Below are 15,866 nucleotides of genomic sequence, written 5' to 3' on the forward strand. Positions count from 1 at the left end.
TTTGTCTTCTCCTATCTAAACCCCACACTCAGCAAGAATCAGAATCAGTTCCCATTTCTCTCTGTCCTGAAAAGAAACAAAACCCACTGCCAAGTTTGTCGCGCCACAGCCTGGTCCCAAGCCCGACAACACACCCTGGGCGGATCAACGGGAGAGACGATGCGGCCTGAGTTCCGCCAACGACAGACAGCACTCTGGAACCCGAATTGCTTCCGGAGGAGGGTTATTACTCTGACATTATTAAAAGCAAAACAAGTGCTAAAAAGCAACCACAAAATCAACTCCATGGAACTGCCGGCTGCCGGGCCTTCAGGGAGGGCTGGAGTGTGAGCAGCAGCACTGCCCTTCTGACTGTGTGCCCTCCCACGGCTCCCACACTCCACAGACGGAACCCCACTCCTGTCACATGCTCCCACCTCGAGTCACAACCCACATGCTACAGGAGGCCTGTCTCCCTGGCTGCTGCTGTCCTGGAGGCCTGGGAACAGCCTGCTGGTAAGGGAGCAGCTCCCTCAAGACAGTTCCTGTCGGAACCAGTGAGGGTTTCAGGCCTCTTGGCCTAAAGGACTTTCATTCTGAAGGGACTTCACACTTAAATATTGAGAAGTAACTTCTTATCTGTGACACAGGGTGCTCAGTCTGTGGTCCCTGCCTCACACGATGGACACGGAGCCTCAGAAATGTTATCAGCCGGGGCGCCTGGGTGGCTCAGTCGTTAGGCGTCTGCCTTCGGCTCAGGTCATGATCCCAGGGTCCTGGGATCAAGCCCCGCATCGGGCTCCCTGCTCTGCGGGAAGCCTGCTTCTCCCTCTCCCACTCCCCCTGCTTGTGTTCCCTCTCTCGCTGTGTCTCTCTGTCAAATAAACAAACAAAATCTAAAAGAAAAAAAGAAATGTTATCAGCCATCTGAGCTGACACTCAGTCACTGAGTTTTTCAGCCTGGGCTATAACTGAGTGGTCTGTCCGTGTCTGCTCTGAAAGGGTGGGGGGGGTGCCCAGAAAACACCACACACCAATTTGACTCATACTGAACAGCCAAAGAATCACACTGCTATCAATACTGTTGAACTACAGATCATGGTCCGAAAGGTTTCTCCTACCAACCTTTTCCTTAAGACTCTGCACAGGGTTGTTCGGGCCCTCCCCTTCTCAGTGTGGAGATTCCAGACTAAAAGTGCCATGGTCGCCTATGGTCCATTATCTAGAATTGATTTCCACTAGGAGTTCCTTAAAATTTGACACTCCAAACTTTCTGACAATCTCACGCTCAATTATAAGCATGTTTCCTAAAACATTATGGTGCCTCCAAACTTCAATGCCAGTGGTATCAAAAGAGCAATCAGTTCAGCAAAACTGCTCTGCATCCATTCCAAACAAAGATAAGAGCTCAAATACTCATACACTCCACCCCAGCAGCCTCCACTGCTTTCCTTCCCAACTTCTCTCCCCCCACCCACCCCGCCACCACACACATTCTCTACCTACCGGGGCCTCTCGCCCAACCATATAATAAGTATTTTCAATGGCCACATGTCCCTCTAACTGTTGGGAGTTTCTAAACTCTGCAATAACAAAGGGCACTGACATGAGCCTATCCGTGGAGCAAATTCATCCCCACAGAGGACATTTTAAGCACAGATCAAGCACAAGAGACTGTGTGTCTACTCGGCCTCGTGCTGTCAGGTGGTAACGGGGCACCATACATAGGCCACATCCCTGCTCTGCAGACACCAGGGCAGCTGGCCACAGCCAGAGCAAGGAAAATGCCCTACTTCATCTCCACCTTTTGCTGCTCTCGTTTCCAAAAGTTTTTATTTCTTCTGCTGCAGAAGCTGACATGCCAACAAAAGTTCTTCAATCATTGGTGATTTAAAACTTCAGTCACCCACACAATCACACACTTACATGCCAGACCCTGGGCTGGGTCCTCTTCCTCCCTCAGTGTCCAGATCTCTTGAATGGCTACCTGCTCCTAGACCTAAAAAGCATTCACAGCACCCACCACATTCACCACGGCCACCTATGCCTCAATATATACCACACAAACAAAAACTTGTTAAAGTCATAAACAAGTCCAATCAGAACACAAACTTTTCTAGCCTTGAACCTTCAAACTACCCTAACCCCCCTCTCTGGATTAATCTCCAGATAATTCTGTGTGCCTCTCCTCTAATGCTTGAGTTAGGAACCAAAGGAGGATCAGCCCTCTCCACCTGTGCGAATATTGGAGGGGTGTTGTCATTAGCAGTGTCCCCGCAGGAGTAGGATTACATCAGCTCATAAGAACATCACTCTCTAGGGAAGAACAATCACGTTGGTGAGAACTGTCTCACCCCAAACCCCTTCAACACCCTCCACGCCTTCCACCCTCACTTAGGAGATGCAGCCAGGCCTCCCCTCGTCCTTTCTACTACACCACAACTTCTTGCAGCACAGAAGCTGATAAACAGACCTGCCTGAGAAAGTTAAGTGCTACCTAGCACTGCACGTTGAAAGATAACTCCACCAGATAGCTTGAGCAATTATGCTGCGTGGTTACCCGGAATCAGGGATTCCCCAGAGACAACAAAAGACTTGGTTTCAAGCATCAAGGGGCAGACCTGAAATAGACTCCGTTTGCCAAACCCAGTCACTAACTCTCGGTACGCAGCACAGGTAAGCTTGAGAAGAAGCACCAAGATCCTCACTGTTTAGCACACTCCACTTTAACAAGTTTGAGGGCCAGAAATCCAAACGTGAACGTAGCCCACCCGCCTCCTCCAGACCCCACAATGGGGTGTGACTTGCCTCCAAAGAAAGGGTGCCATCCTCTTCCGAGAAGGATGTGGAGCTCTTTTCAGGTTCTGTGTCTCTAGGTGGGACCCCATGTAAATGTGGCCCGTCACTGCCATAGCCAGAGGAGGAGGGCAAAATGCTCGCAGTCCTGCCGCTGATGGATAAATCACTCTGAGAAGTAGGCAGTCTGAGACCCTGGGGGGGCACTCGACCCACGTGGGGGGCTTCTGTGCGTCTGTGGCCTCTCGACGGGTCCAGCGGGGATGAAGGGACAGAAGGCTCTGCGATCCAGGAACCTGTGTGAGGGGCACTGCCAAGAGCCGTGGTTCCTGCCCCCACACGCCAGCCCTCTGAAAGGTGGTCTTGAGCCCCTGCGACGGCAGGGTGGTCCGTCCTGGGGAAAGTGCTGCTCCGAAGTCCAAGCGGAGCTCCCCCTTTCCCCCCTGCAGTCTCCCCTTGCAAAGCCAGCAGCACAGCCCTGCTGCTGCACGATGCTGGCCTCGGAAATTCCACCAGCTGGCTCACTGACTTCTCACAGTTCCTTTCCGCTGGGTTATCTAGCAGGTGAGCGATGACAGTCATCCCCTCTTCCAGGGAATCCCAGACCCCTCCGGCAACCGATGACTCATTCTCTAACAAAAGGTGAGCAGTCTGGATCTCCCCTTGGAATCTCTCCTTCACCTGCACGATCATCCCCTGGTCGCCCACCCCTGAGCTGGGGGCCGAGTTCCGAGGCAGTGAAATGTCTGGGGGGGGATGCTCTACCCCTCCCGCTCCTTCCTCCTTTTGGAGACTCACTGTTAACTTCGGTTGGGTTTCCGTCTCTTCAATGACTCTGGTTCCTTCCAAGCGTTCTTCCTCATGAGACACCTCTGGAATAGGGGTTTTCTTCCCCCTCCACTTCCTTTTGAACCGAACCCTTTTCTTAGGAGATATGGGAGCCTTCTCAGGAATAGCTAGTGAATCTTTCGGCTCCTTAACACAGCCCAGTGAATTTCCCATCGCCTTCCTCTCCTAATCTCATCAAAAACGCAGCTAAGCCAGTCCTGGTATCCCAGAGAAATCCCAACGTTGGCTTCATCGGATTCGATGCACATTTAAAAACATGCACTATGCCGGCAATCCCTCCAATTCTTTCTCCCTCCCTCCCCGCCTCTCTGTCTCTCCCAGCCGCTGCCGATTCAGACAGCCATCTTACAGGCTCAGAGCTGCAACAAGACAAATTCAAAGCATCTCACTGCAGTTCAGAAATCACTTGACCTAAAAGCAGACAGAAACCGGATTGGCTGCAGCTTCCTCTCTCCAAATATGAGGTAATTGGAGCACTGCCCTCAGAAACACAAACAGAAAGCAAAAAGGAGCTAGAAACCAGGGGAGGGGAAAACCTACGGAGGGTGAGGAGGAGGGGGTGGGATGTAAGAGTAAAGGGAAAAGGGAGGGGAAAGGAGAGAGGCCATGGAAGAAGGTAACGTGAAGGAAGGAGGAGGAGGAAGAGGGGAAAGCAAACCAGCCCGCTGCTACCAGCCGGGCAGGGAAGGGCCAAGAAGAACCAGGACAGGGAATGCTGCCATTATCGCTGCCCCCAGACTCTGAAAGGGAAGAGATTTCAAATTGTTGTGCCAGGATGTCCAAAAGAAAATATCAAGCAATGTACATATATGTTCACATTTTTCAGGTCAGAAATAATAAAATTATTTTAAACAAATTAAACCTGAAGAGAGACCGGAGCTTACTCCTCACAGTTAAGACAACAGGCTTTAAAGATCTAACCTCCTATAGCATTTGTTTCCCTCCTCCTTGCCTTCCCCCTAAGAGAGAAAGATGAGAGAGAGGGAGAGAGAGAGAGAGCGAGAGAGATCTGTTAATTCTGTTAGCCAATGACAGAGGAGACCCTCGGAAACGGTTTTGGGCATCGTGTGAGGAAGCTCTGTGAAAAAGGATACGGCTTCCAGTTACACAGAGATGCTCCACCTCTGTGAACCATAGTCGGCACAAATGTTCAACAGTAACTACTGATGCCGCCGGCTACCATTCTTCTCAGCATTTGTTATGTGCCAAGCACTGTGCTAAGCTATGCATGCATCACCTCATTTCATTCTGTTGGCAACCATATGAGGTCAAAATTACTATTTTACAGGTAAAGAAACGGAGGTTTAAGAAAGTTGATTAACTTGCTTGGGGCTACACAGCTAGTAAGTGGCAAAGCCCTATGTTATACTACATTCTAACTGCAGCAGGGATGAGTCTGTCCTCAATTAAGTAAAACAGGAAGATACCCACTGTTCTGAATTGTCAACTAGACTCACATGGGCCAAGAGCCCAAACAGATAACACTGGGCTATTGGAAGTAAGAGAGGAAGTTGCTAAAATGAGGCCCAGATGGTTTTTACTCAAGTTGCAGTAGGGCAGGAAGTCTGAATTAAAGTCTTAAAAGTTGGATTCAAAAATCACCCTGTTACGTCAATGGGATTCGCCCACCCCAATTTTTAGTACAGTGTCTGACAGATGAGACAACAGCACAACCCAAGGGGCTCTGGATGGCGTGAAAAGCCGTTGTATGTGTTTCTTCCCTACTGCCACCATTTATTCTATACCAAAAGGATCCAGACCACACAGCAAAGGGAAATAGCCTGCCTGGCTCTATGTGAGCCCTACCCAACCTCTCCTGGAGTCCTGAAAAATGCCCTCCACAGAAGGAAAGCAATAAGACACCCTAAAGCAACAGCTCCTACATGACTGCTCCTGAGACCCTGCACTTGTCTGCCTCCATGCAGTAGGTGTTTCTCCCCAAGCCTTTCCCTACAGCTGAGTGTGAAGTGGCAGCACCATCTTATGGGTGATCATAAACCACAGCAAGAAACCAGACAAGGAGACTAGCATGGGAGAGAAACTCAATCAGACTACAGGAAATCATTTAATCAGCAAAAAACCCTGACATTACAATATAATTCTCTAGGCAGGCACCAGGCCTTCATTCCTCCAACAAAGAGAACTGGAATAATGAAACTTTCCAGATGCACACCCCAAGGCCCAAGCTTGAATAAAATTCATGAAATCCAAGCAAACCAAATTCCTGAAACTGATCAACTCCAGGGCAAGAGAGACAGCTGCTTAATCTGACGGCTGCTGAGAGACAGGCCTGACAGAACCTAGCATATTTATTTCTAGGAGCCTTTTCTTTTTTCAACTTCTTGCATATGTTGGACAAATCAGACCTTCATTTCCTTCTGCTCCAAGGTAAAACTGGCCTTGGGAAGGAGCAGAGCTTTCAGTAAAGTAGGCCTAGGTTCAAATTCCCAGCTCTAGGAACTTGGTAGCTAAGTAACTAACTACCTGTAAAATGTGGATACTACCACCCGTGTAAGGAGGTGAGCGAGGGCTGATGAGATAACCCCTATAAAGATAGTGCTGGGCTCAGTGCCCGGTCTACAGTAAATCCCTTTGCTTCCCATTTGTTACTTAAGCCATAAGATAGGAGACACTCTACTATCACCACCACTAGGGTCCTAATATACTCTCTTTCTTGACTAGGCTCTAAGGAAAGTAGATACATTCTAAGGTCCAAAGTTTGGGTGCTTGTTTTTCTTTTCTTTTTTTTTTAAGATTTTATTTTATTTTTTTAAGCAATCGCCACACCTAACATGGGGCTCGAACTTACAACCCCGAGATCAAGAGTTACATGCTCCACAGTCTGAGTGAGCCAGGTGCCCCAGGGGCTTGTTTTACTTCACAGGGGCTCTGCTTCCACTATTTCACTAAGTAACTCTGATCACCAAGACCTCCCCCTGGACCTTTTTCTCATCTCGCCTGAGCTCTGAACACACGGCCTGCTGCCTTCTGGAAAAGCAGCCGACTAGGGGTGACTAGGGCACAGACATTCTGCAGGTCTTCTGCTTTGGCTTTTTCTAATTAACTGTTTATTGCCCACAGCTCTCCCGTGGAGAAAGCCGGAGTGAATGAGCTTATTCTCATTCCACAAACATCAATGGTGCCTCATCTATATGCCAAGTACCAAGTGCCATAAAGTACACAAAAATGTAAACCTCTCATCTACCAGCTAAAACCACTTTTCGCCTTAACTCCCTGAATTTTTTTTTTTAATTTTGGAGTGCTAGATGTATCCTGGTAGTTAATAAACATTTGAGAGTTGGAAAGCTAATTTTGTCAGATTCTGACTTTGAAGAACTTAACTTTTAGAAAAACTGTAAATCCTAACATTAAAACAGGTTTGGACAAAATCAAGAGACAAGAAATCCTATTATTAGGATCTGAAAGTGTAATCCAAAAATGTCAGTTGGACTGTTTCAGTTGCTCATCTAACAACTAGCACTGGAAAATGGCCATCAGTCTATTTATCTGGTTTACCTACCCCACAGCTTTGAGAAGATGAAATACATAAAATATCCATTCACTTAACAAATATTTATTAAGTACCTGTTCTAAGCCAGGCCAAGAAGAGAACAAAAAAGACAAAACCCATTGTTAAGTTGGCATCCTACTGCAGAGATCCAGACAACACATAAACAAACGTTCAAACAGTAGTAGGTGTTATCCAACACAACATTGTGCGTCACAAGCTGCTTCTGAGAGTAATTTGGCAAGATAAGGGAAAGTGTATAACCCAGCAATTCCAGTCCAGGTATCTATCCAAACAACCCACTTCCAGAAAAACAAAAACAAAAGCAGAAAACAAACAACAACAACAAAACCCCACCTTCCTATTTGCATAAGGACACATGTACACAGATGTTCACTGTAGCAACGAATGCCTTCTTCATACTGGTCAGTAACAGGCTACAAATAACAGCTGTGTCATATGGCTGCAGGGGCTGCACGCACGCTACAGTCCACATAAATCAGTTACGGTGAACAAATCAGGTCCTCTTTTATCAACACAATAAACCTCAAAAACAAAGTTTAATTTAAAAAAGAAAGGGTAGGGCGCCTGGGTGGCTCAGTCGGTTAAGCGACTGCCTTCGGCTCAGGTCATGATCCTGGAGTCCCGGGATCGAGTCCCGCATCGGGCTCCCTGCTCAGCGGGGAGTCTGCTTCTCCCTCTGACCCTCCTCCCTCTCATGCTCTCTGTCTCTCATTCTCTCTGTCTCAAATAAATAAATAAAATCTTTAAAAAAAAAAAAAAATAAATAAAAAAAATAAAAAAGAAAGGGTATATAGAAGATAGGATCTGTGTCAACTATAAAAACAGCACATATTGTTTCTGAATACTCATCTGTCATAAAGGTACAGAAGCATATATGGAAATGATCTATATCAACTTCGGGACAGTACTTACCCGGGGGATCAGAGGGAGCAAGAAAGTTGGTTGTATCGGAAATGTTTCATTAGCACCAATAATAGAGATTTATAATGACTATTTTACTGATCCCCTAACATTTAATAGCTCTACTCTACATTTCTCTTTGGCTTTATATAGCATGTGTCCTTGGTGAGAACAGTTAACAGATACTCAATAATAAAAGACTAGAAAACCGCAATAATACATAACTAGCAAGAGACACATCATACTCTCTCTGAAGCAAGACAAGGATAGTGGAGGGGCGCCTGGGTGGCTCAGTCGTTAAGCGTCTGCCTTCGGCTCTGGTCATGATCCCAGAGTCCTGGGCTCGAGCCCTGCATCGGGCTCCCTGGTCTGCAGGAAGCCTGCTTTCCCTCTCCCTCTGCCCCTGCTTGTGTTCCCTTTCTCGCTGTGTTTCTCTCTGTCAAATAAATAAATAAAATCTTAAAAAAAAAAAAAAGACAAGGATAGTGGAGGCTCCATGTAACTCTTTATCAGCCAGTCAAAAGCTCTGCAAGCAGGGAACCCTTGCCCACGCTCCTAAACACTTGGCTAATATAAGCCATCAAGAACAGCAAAGAAAAGGAATTCGTAGTCAGTTGCATTTGAGAAGATACTCTGGCAGCAGAGCTTCCCTCTACAAGATGACAAAACAGTTGTTCAGCTATGCTGAAACAGCGAATAGAGAAAAGCAGGTAGCCAATATGCGTGCAGAAGACAGATGAAACCAAAAGTATTTTATCTTCTAGTGAAACTGGTAACAGGGCAGAGAACAGTGGGCTAAGTCAAAAGCTATGGAAATTATAAGGTCCGTTAATAATTATAACAAGTTGCTACCAATAACTGCTAATTACTGAGTACACACTGTGCTCCATCTCCCAGCCTCACACCTCCCTGATTCTTTAAATCTCCATCATTTTATGGTGCACCTCTTCTCATTTCCCTGAATTATTCAGTTGAACCTGGACTGAGTCTGTGTCTAGTTTACTTTGTATCTCCCACAGACTCTAATTAAGACCTTGCTCATAGCTGGTCCTCAGTAAATGTTTGTGAAATTCAGTTAAAGAATACATATTCCTGTAAACTAAAACCACAAGAAGACACCATTTCACACCTACTGTGATGGCTATCATCAAAAAGACAGACAATAAATCTTGACGAGTATATGGAGAAGTAAGAGTCCTCACAGATTGCTGATGGGAATGTAAAATGGTTTAACCACTCTGGAAGATGGTTTGGCAGTTTCCTAAAAAGTTATACATAAACTTACCATACAACCCAGCCATTCTCTTCCAAGGTATATATCCAAGGGGGAAAAAAAACATATCCACACAAAGACTGGTACTCAAATATGCATATCAACATTATTTATAACAGCCAAAAAGTGAAAACAACCCAAATGTCCATCAACTGCTGAATAAACAAAATATATGATGTATCTATACCACAGAAGAGTACTCAGCAATAAAAAGGAATAAAATACTGATACATGCTCCAACAGAGATGAACCTCAAAAATTTAATGCTAAGTGAAAGAGGCCAGACACAAAAGGGCACATATTCCATGATCCCATTTATGTGAAATGTCCAGAACAGGCAAATCCATAGAGGCCGAAAATAGATTAGTGGTTGCCTGAGGCTGGGGAGGAGAATGGAGGATGGTGGTAAGTGGGCAGGAAGGGTCTTACTGGTAGGATGAAAATGTTCTAACATTGGATTATGGTGATGGTTGTATAACTCGTAAAAATCATTGAATTGTATAATGAATATGGGTCAGTTTTATGGTATGTAAATTATACCTCAATAAAGTCATTTTAAAAAAAGAATGTATTTTCCTAAAATAAACAAACAAAACAATGGCAACCAAAAAGGTGTTTTAAAATGGTTAGGAAACTAATATGGAAAGGGAAGAAATAGGATGGAGAGGACAGGTACGGAAGCTAGACTTCTCTGAATATACCTCATGTTCACTTTTAAAATGTCCCTTTGGAACAACATAGATGGTCTATAAAATGTGAAATAAAACTGAAAGGCGAGAAAGCAATCCCTAAAAATGCGGAGGCAAATAAAAACAAATGAACCTAATTGTGTCTTGAATTAATGGCTTCACAAAACAGAAATTTTTTTCAAATGACTTTAAAATATAATTATTTGTACATCCTTAGGAGATATACCCAAAGGACAAAGAAAACTGCAAAGAAATCACAACCTTCTCAGTAATCACGCTGTTAACACCGAGGTCGTTTTGGTTCAAATACGTTACATGTAACATATACATGTGCTTGTACAGACGTCCATGGATGTGTGTAGGGAAAAGGGAGTAAGTCATATGTTACTGTGGTTACAATCAAGATTTTCAGCATGAGGAAAAGAGATATAAAGTCAAATAAGTTAAATAAAACTCTATAATTTTGGGGCACCTAGCTGGCTCAGTTGGAAGAGCATGTGACTCTTGATCTCAGGATCTTAAGTTCGAGCCCCACATGAGGTGTAAAGATTATTGAAACATAAACAAAGAAACTTAAAAAAACTGTAATTTAAGTTTGAATGAGATATATCAGTATAAATTCATGATTTTTTAAAAGAGAAAAATACACACATTGGCTAGCTCTGTCCACAGAAAAACTGACCAACCCAGTAGCATTCAGATTGTGGTCAGAATGAGAGTTACTTGGAGAAATTGCTGATCTCAAGTCTTGGACAGGAAATACACAAAAAGAGTCTGGAACATCTCATCACAAGAAATAAAAGAGATTATCAAAAAGGACTATGGGAGTCATGCCAAAGGACTCAGAGTCAACTTTAGGAAGCTCCCTTTGGTCAAAGATGAAGTTATTTGAATATTAGGAAGAATGATAGTTGTATTTTATTGCAACACATTTAAGTCTGTTAAAAACCCATAAGTCAGAGGGGAGGCGGGTGGGAGGATGGGTAAGCCTGGTGATGGGTATTAAAGAGGGCACGTTCTGCATGGAGCACTCGGTGTTATGCATAAACTATGAATCATGGAACACTACATCAAAAACTAATGATGTAATGTTTGGTGATTAACATAATAAAAAATTAAAATAAACATTGAAAAGTAAACAGAATAAAAACAGCAATAAAACCAAAAACCAAAACCAAACAAAAACTGTAAGTCATGGGGCACCTGGGTGGCGCAGTCATTAAGTGTCTGCCTTCAGCTCAGGTCATGATCCCAGGGTCCTGGGATTGAGCCCCGCATCGGGCTCCCTGCTCGACAGGAGGCCTGCTTCTCCCTCTCCCACTCCCCCTGCTTGTGTTCCCTCTCTCACTGTGTCTCTCTCTGTCAAATAAATAAATAAAATCTTTAAAAAAAAACCAAAAACCCGTAAGTCATAAGTGATACTAAGGAAAAAGAAAGAAGAAAGTAGCTTTCATTTGTCATTTTTGGAGAATATTAGGGAACTAATTAATTATGCTGAAAACTGGTAAACAGAGGGAAAGATGGGAGCATTGATCTTTGGATCTCCCCTTTCCTATAGGAGATACCTCTCAGGGTAATTGATGAGATGAAGTTCTTCTTTACAGAAGTACTCCAGCTAAATAATGAAGATAGAATGAAAGAACTTAGAGTAGCACCATTCTGCAACTTCTAATGAACTAGCAACGATGATCAGTAGTTAGGTGAACAGCTAACTACTATTCGGTGAACAGCTAATAGGGAATGGATGGATCAGGCTGATAACAGCTGAACCCACATGTGCCTCCCAATATGCAGAAATAGGCGTATACAACTCAACACTACAATCCTTGCCCTCCACATCCCCCCAAAAGGAACCGGAATGGTACTGAGCCTCAGGTCTAGATCTAAACCACCAGATTATAAGCAATACAATAGAGGGACGGAGGATATTGTTTTAAAAGACATCCCAGGGCGCCTGGGTGGCTCAGTTGGTTAGGCGACTACCTTCGGCTCAGGTCATGATCCTGGAGTCCCAGGATCGAGTCCCGCATCGGGCTCCCTGCTCAGCGGGGAGTCTGCTTCTCCCTCTCCCGCTCCCCCCTCTCGTGCTCACTCTTTCTCTCACTCTCTCTCTCAAATAAATAAATAAGATCTTTTAAAAAATAAATAAATAAATAAAAGACATCCCAGAGATGGCATCAGCATCTTTATAAACCTTAAAGGACAAAAGACCTGATTTCCTCAATGAATTGCAAGGTGAAGGCAGAGGAGGGAGGGAAGGGAAATTTTAATGCAATATGTAGACCTTGCTGGGATTCTGATTCAAAGAAACCAAATGTTTTTGTTTCTTTAATGAGGTAATTGGGGAAATCTGAACACCAATCAAATATTTGATGATTTTAATAAATTATTGTTTTACAGTGTTATAATTCTTAAATTAAGAATCCTTATCTTTCAGAGATACACATATATGTACAGATGAAATTACATGAAGTTTGGGATTTCTTTCAAGATAACATACCGGGGTTTGAGGAGTGGATTAGGATACAGATGAAATAATATTGGCCATGAGTTAAGAATTGTTGAGCTAAGTGATGGGTACATGGTAGTTCTTCATACTATTTTCTCTACTTTTATAAATGAAAGTTTTTGTAAGAAATTTTTAAAAAAAGAGAGAGTAAGCATTTTCCTGACGGAGGTGCTCAGGAAAGGAACAGTTCCATTACCCACATCTCCTCTGATCCAGCAAAGTGTTGATTAACTAATTCAGTTTTTATTCCTTGGCCCATGAGTCTCCCTTTTAAAAAGAGATTGAGTTGCAGTCAGGGTACACAGAGACACAGTGGATAGAGTCCTCTCACCTCACACCAAGGAGACCAACACTGGGCACTCAGAGTGAGAACAGGTTTATGGCAAAAATACAAATGACCAAAACAGTTTCTCTAAAAACAAACAGACAAACAACCAAAAAAAAAAAAAAAAAAAAAACCAAAAAACAAAAAAACTCCTGTGTTCATAAGGCTTTCCAGGGAGTAACTCTAGTCCTCCATGAAAGCTCAACAAAGTTCTTGTTCCCACCCTGCTAAGGCACCCTTGCCAAGTTCACATGTTCCTAGTTATCCCTATACCCAAAGCATGCCTGAAGACACCCTGTGGTTGCAGAAAAACGCATGTTACTTCCACACTTTCCAGATTGCCAGCACTGCCTCCAAACCAGAGCCCCAAGAAATAAGCCCCAAACTCAGAATTTTCTCGGGTAATTGGGAATTCTGGGACACCTGCTGTTCTGCTGGTAACCAGCAGGTGGCACTAGGGCCCCAACTAGGACATTACAGCCACTTCAGCCCCTGGAGTCAGAGCCTTGAGTTATTTATATTAGCCTTCTTTTCTTACCTGCTCAAGAAGTGCTCCCTCTAATCTATCAGCTTCATAAACAGCAGTTGTGTATGGGAGAGCTGTCTGAGAAACAGCTTTGTTTGGCTGGGCTAAAATGATTCAAGACGGTCTTTTTATACAAATAAGGCTGTTCTTTCCCCATAGCAATCCAGACACGGAAAGGATTTGCCCTCTTGGGAAGGGGGTAGCAACGAGAAGGCGGTGTGACCATGTGAACACTACCACATGCCACTGCTCTTGAGTATGATGGAAGCAACACTGGTGCTCACAAGCACAGATACAAACCTGGCTGCTAAGGGGCTTGCTATGGACACTCCTCAAAATTCGTGTTGAAGCCCTAAACCACAATGTGATATATCTGGAGGCGGGGGCCTTTGGGAGGTGATTAGGTTCAGGTGAGGTTATGAGAGCAGAGTCCCCATAATGGGATGAATGCCCTTTTAAAAGGATGCAGAGACAGGAGATCTCTTTCTCTGAACGCGTTCACCAAGGGAAGGTCATGTGAGGAGCTAACCAGGAATAGGAGCCCCCACCAAGAACCTGCCCATGCTGCACCCTGATCTCAGACTTCCAGCCTCCAAAACCGTAAGAAAAAAGTATTTGTTGGTTAAGCCACCTAATCCACGGCACAGGCACACCTCGATTCACTGTGCTTCACTTTACTGCAATCTAAAGATACTGCATTTTTTATAAATTGAAAGTCTGTGGCAACCGTGTGTCCAGCAAGTGTCTCCATGCCATTTTTTCCAACAGCATTTGCTCACCTCGTGTCTGGGTCCCATTTTGGTAATTCTCCTAATAGTTCAAGATTTTTCATTATATCTGTTATGGTGATGTGTGATCAATGATTATGACTCACCAAAAATTCAGATGATAGCATTTTTTAGCAATAAAGTATTTTTTAAATTAAGGTCTGTACACTGTTTTCTTTTTTTTTTTTAAGATATAATGCTATTGCACACTTACAGACTATAGTATAGTATAAACATAACTTTTATATACACCGGGAAACCAGAAAATTCATCTGACTTGCTTTACTGTAGTGGTCTGGAAGCAAACTGGCAGTATCTCTAAGGTGTGCCTATATTTCATTATAGAAGCCCAAACTGACAAAGGCAGTGCTATAATTAACCAGGCTTGTTTTAAGATCATTAGAGACGAGGAAAAGTCTACATCAAAGCAGGATTATAAGCCTTCACTCCACCCTTCTACAGCATCAAACCTTCCATGCTCTGAGTCCCTAAAGAGCCGGTTTTGAGTCATTGGAGCAGACTTCTAACAACCTGACTGCCAACAGGCAGACAAGTGAAAAATCCCATTTCAGCATGCAAGTGAGCAGGAAGTCCTGGGTTTAGGCTACAACAGCTCTGCCTCCAGGCCACTCCCACTCTCACCCGTGTTCACAGCCACGCAGAGAGAAGGAAGGCTAGGTGCTCGGCCCATGGAAGGCCGTACTGCTTCCAGCTCTTTCTAGGCAATGTCCAAGCCAAGCAACAGTGACCCCAAACTTCATAGGCCCTACCTGGAAGTGCAAAATAATGGTCCAGATCAGGCCCAGGGTCAGCTTGGGGTTGCCATCCGTGATGTCGTCATTGCGAATATTCACTAGTTTCACCTGGAAAAGAAAGAGGCTGATCTCAGAGCTCTGGGAATTTTTACTGTGATTTCATTTTTATAGATATTCATCATTATATACATTTAAACTGACTCTGTGTGTGTGTGTGTGCACGTGCAGACAGTTCTATGAGTTTCAACATCTGTATAGATGTGGGTAACTACCACTACAATCAGGATAATAGGACAGTTCCATTATCCCAAAAAGGTGACTGCATGCTGCCCCTCTGTAGTCACACCTGCCCCCACCCTAATTCCTGCCCCCCACTGATGCGCTCCCAGTTTTACTTGTTCTAGAATGTTGTATGAATAGAATCATATAGTATGTAAGGTTCTGATACTGGCTTTTTTTTTCCCACTCAGCATAATACCCTTGAGATCTCCATCCTCACTGTTACATACATCAGTAGTTTGCTCCTTTTTATTGCTGAGTAGTATTCCATTGTATCAACAGACTAGGCTGTGTTTACCCATTCATCCACTGAAGAACGTTCTGGTTGTTTTTAGTTTGGGACAATAATGAATAAAGCTCCTAGATTCATGAGCATATGCTTTCATTTCTACAGGGTAAATTTGCAGGCGTGGGACTGCTAGGTCATATGGTATATGTTTAGCTTTATAAGAAACTGCCAAACTATTTTCCAGTATGATTGCACCAATTTGCATTCCCATCAGCAAGGCAACCTTGTAAGCACATGGTATCCTGAGTAGCTTTTTTATTAAATCATCGCAGCCCTGACTTTTTTTCTTTGTTTTTTCCCCGGGAGAGAGGGTGGCAAGCTCTTCTCCCTTACCCGTCTTTGGCCTGCTCCCACCTCCATTTTCCCTCCTCTGTTGAAGATATCCACACCTGCCCAAG

At 44.1% G+C, this 15,866-nt stretch overlaps 1 protein-coding gene across 37 annotated transcripts in view; it reads right to left on the reverse strand.

The window, feature by feature from the left end:
* Positions 1-15,866, reverse strand: part of MACF1 (microtubule actin crosslinking factor 1) — a 335,178-nt gene that overhangs the window by 169,035 nt on the left and 150,277 nt on the right. For 16 of the 37 annotated variants that reach the window (XM_032432513.1, XM_032432494.1, XM_032432505.1 and 13 more), the window contains one exon: positions 14,916-15,008. In XM_032432513.1, coding sequence (XP_032288404.1) covers positions 14,916-15,008 — 93 coding nt within the window. Of the gene's footprint in view, positions 1-2,787; positions 4,162-14,915; positions 15,009-15,866 lie in introns of those variants that run through there. The other 21 variants (XM_032432337.1, XM_032432375.1, XM_032432486.1 and 18 more) reach the window with 4 other exon arrangements.

Source organism: Phoca vitulina, unplaced genomic scaffold (assembly GCF_004348235.1).
Source record: "Phoca vitulina isolate PV1807 unplaced genomic scaffold, GSC_HSeal_1.0 scaffold2, whole genome shotgun sequence".
Taxonomy (NCBI): Eukaryota; Metazoa; Chordata; class Mammalia; order Carnivora; family Phocidae; genus Phoca; species Phoca vitulina.